Below are 1,625 nucleotides of genomic sequence, written 5' to 3'. Positions count from 1 at the left end.
ACGAGAGTCCACATTCGGGTCCGTACAATAGTTATCAAGTTTACACACACACACACACACACATATATATATATATATAAAGATTGACTTTTTTAGGGGGGAAAAAAGCTTTTATGATTAATAACGATCAACCTTCTCTTGTTGCATGAGATTGGTAAGAGTATGAGTAAGGTCATGGTAATATTTAAATTTTTTATAACTTTATAAAATATTGTAACCTATCTTCGGGAAAGTGGTTAGCATATGAGGATATCGATGACAGATCGATAAATGAGAAGGCAGGGATTTACACATTTCCTCGTCAAAATGTGATTAGTGCTTCAACCAACCATTGCATTTGATATGTATATGTATAGAAAAATTACTAATAAACTGTAAGATTTGAAATATTCATATTTTCGAGCGACTTAATGTTTTTCACCTATACCAAATTCACCACAATAGAATTATTTGAGCCTTTTTTTTTTGGGTATTGCAATTTTATGGTGAGATTAGCAATTTTTAACATATGAGCTTGCAATGCCTATCAGTAACCAAAATGATATTTCTTTTTTGGGTAAGCGGTGAGGTTTTAGCCAATCTCAAATTACGCTCAAAGAGTGTCCACTATGCCAAGACACCAACCATATAACAACAAACTCATCGCAAGCCTGGGGTAGTAGCTATGGAGGAACTAGCCATCTCTGAATTAACATTGGGATTCGATTGAACCTTTATTTTTGACCAAAAACTAGTTTTTAACTATTGTATAAGAATGGTGAGCCTTCGACATTCTACCAGTTATCACAGAGGTCATACTGACTAGTCTTGGCATTATACAGACACGGGCTGCTCGATTTAATGCTCCAAGTGCAGTCGAAACACCGATCATAATCCCGCTGGCAGTCGTACACCTTATAACCCCGCGATGCGCCCGGCCACTCGAAGTTGCACCAGAACAGTGTTGTACAGAAGAAGTTGGGTCTAAAATTGAATCCGTAAGACCCTCCGGGAGGGATCACGTGCACCCCGAGATCGTCGTCCTTGGATTTGCAGCGGACCGTCATGTCGAGTTGTTCCTGCATGTCATTTCTTATCAGGACATGGGTTTTGTGTTTCTGGAAAATACTTGATTCGCACCTCCCCCGCAACAAGAGTAGAGCCACCAACAGCAACGAACTGCTTTTGGATGAATCCATTTTCGGGGAGGGAAGTGAGGTTTTAAATTTTCCTTCTTTCCTTGTTGATTTTAATATTTGTTGGGACTATTTGGGCCAAAGATATAATTAATACCCAAAGGAATATTCTCGGTTATGCGTGGGTTAGATTTAGAAAAGGGGGAAAATTGGAAATCAAAAACACTCAATACTAATAAACTCCATATATATATATCCCCGGAGGGGCATATTTGTTGGGATTATTTGGGCCAAAGGTATAAATAACACCCAAAGGAATATTCTCGGATGATGCATGTGTTAGATTTAGAAAAGTGGGAAAATTGGAAATCAAAAGCACTCAATACTAATAAATACCACATACATCCACGTAAGGCAATTTCATGATACATTATTAAAGGTTATGTTTTATTTTTCAAAAAGGATAAGTGTAATCGCGAACGCCATTGTCTGGTAATCAATAGGTTTCAT

General features: G+C 37.7%; 1 protein-coding gene across 1 annotated transcript; it reads right to left on the bottom strand.

Moving 5' to 3' along the window:
* Positions 1-773: 773 nt before the first annotated feature.
* On the bottom strand, positions 774-1,178 carry LOC116204147 (S-protein homolog 2-like). The gene has a single exon (XM_031536222.1). The coding sequence runs from the start codon at positions 1,176-1,178 to the stop codon at positions 774-776; it is 405 nt and encodes a 134-aa protein (XP_031392082.1).
* Positions 1,179-1,625: the final 447 nt, after the last annotated feature.

The sequence above is a fragment of the Punica granatum genome, chromosome 4 (assembly GCF_007655135.1).
Source record: "Punica granatum isolate Tunisia-2019 chromosome 4, ASM765513v2, whole genome shotgun sequence".
NCBI classification, from domain to species: Eukaryota; Viridiplantae; Streptophyta; class Magnoliopsida; order Myrtales; family Lythraceae; genus Punica; species Punica granatum.
Note: the sequence above shows the minus strand (reverse complement) of the source record. Positions and strands in the feature narration are given on the sequence as shown.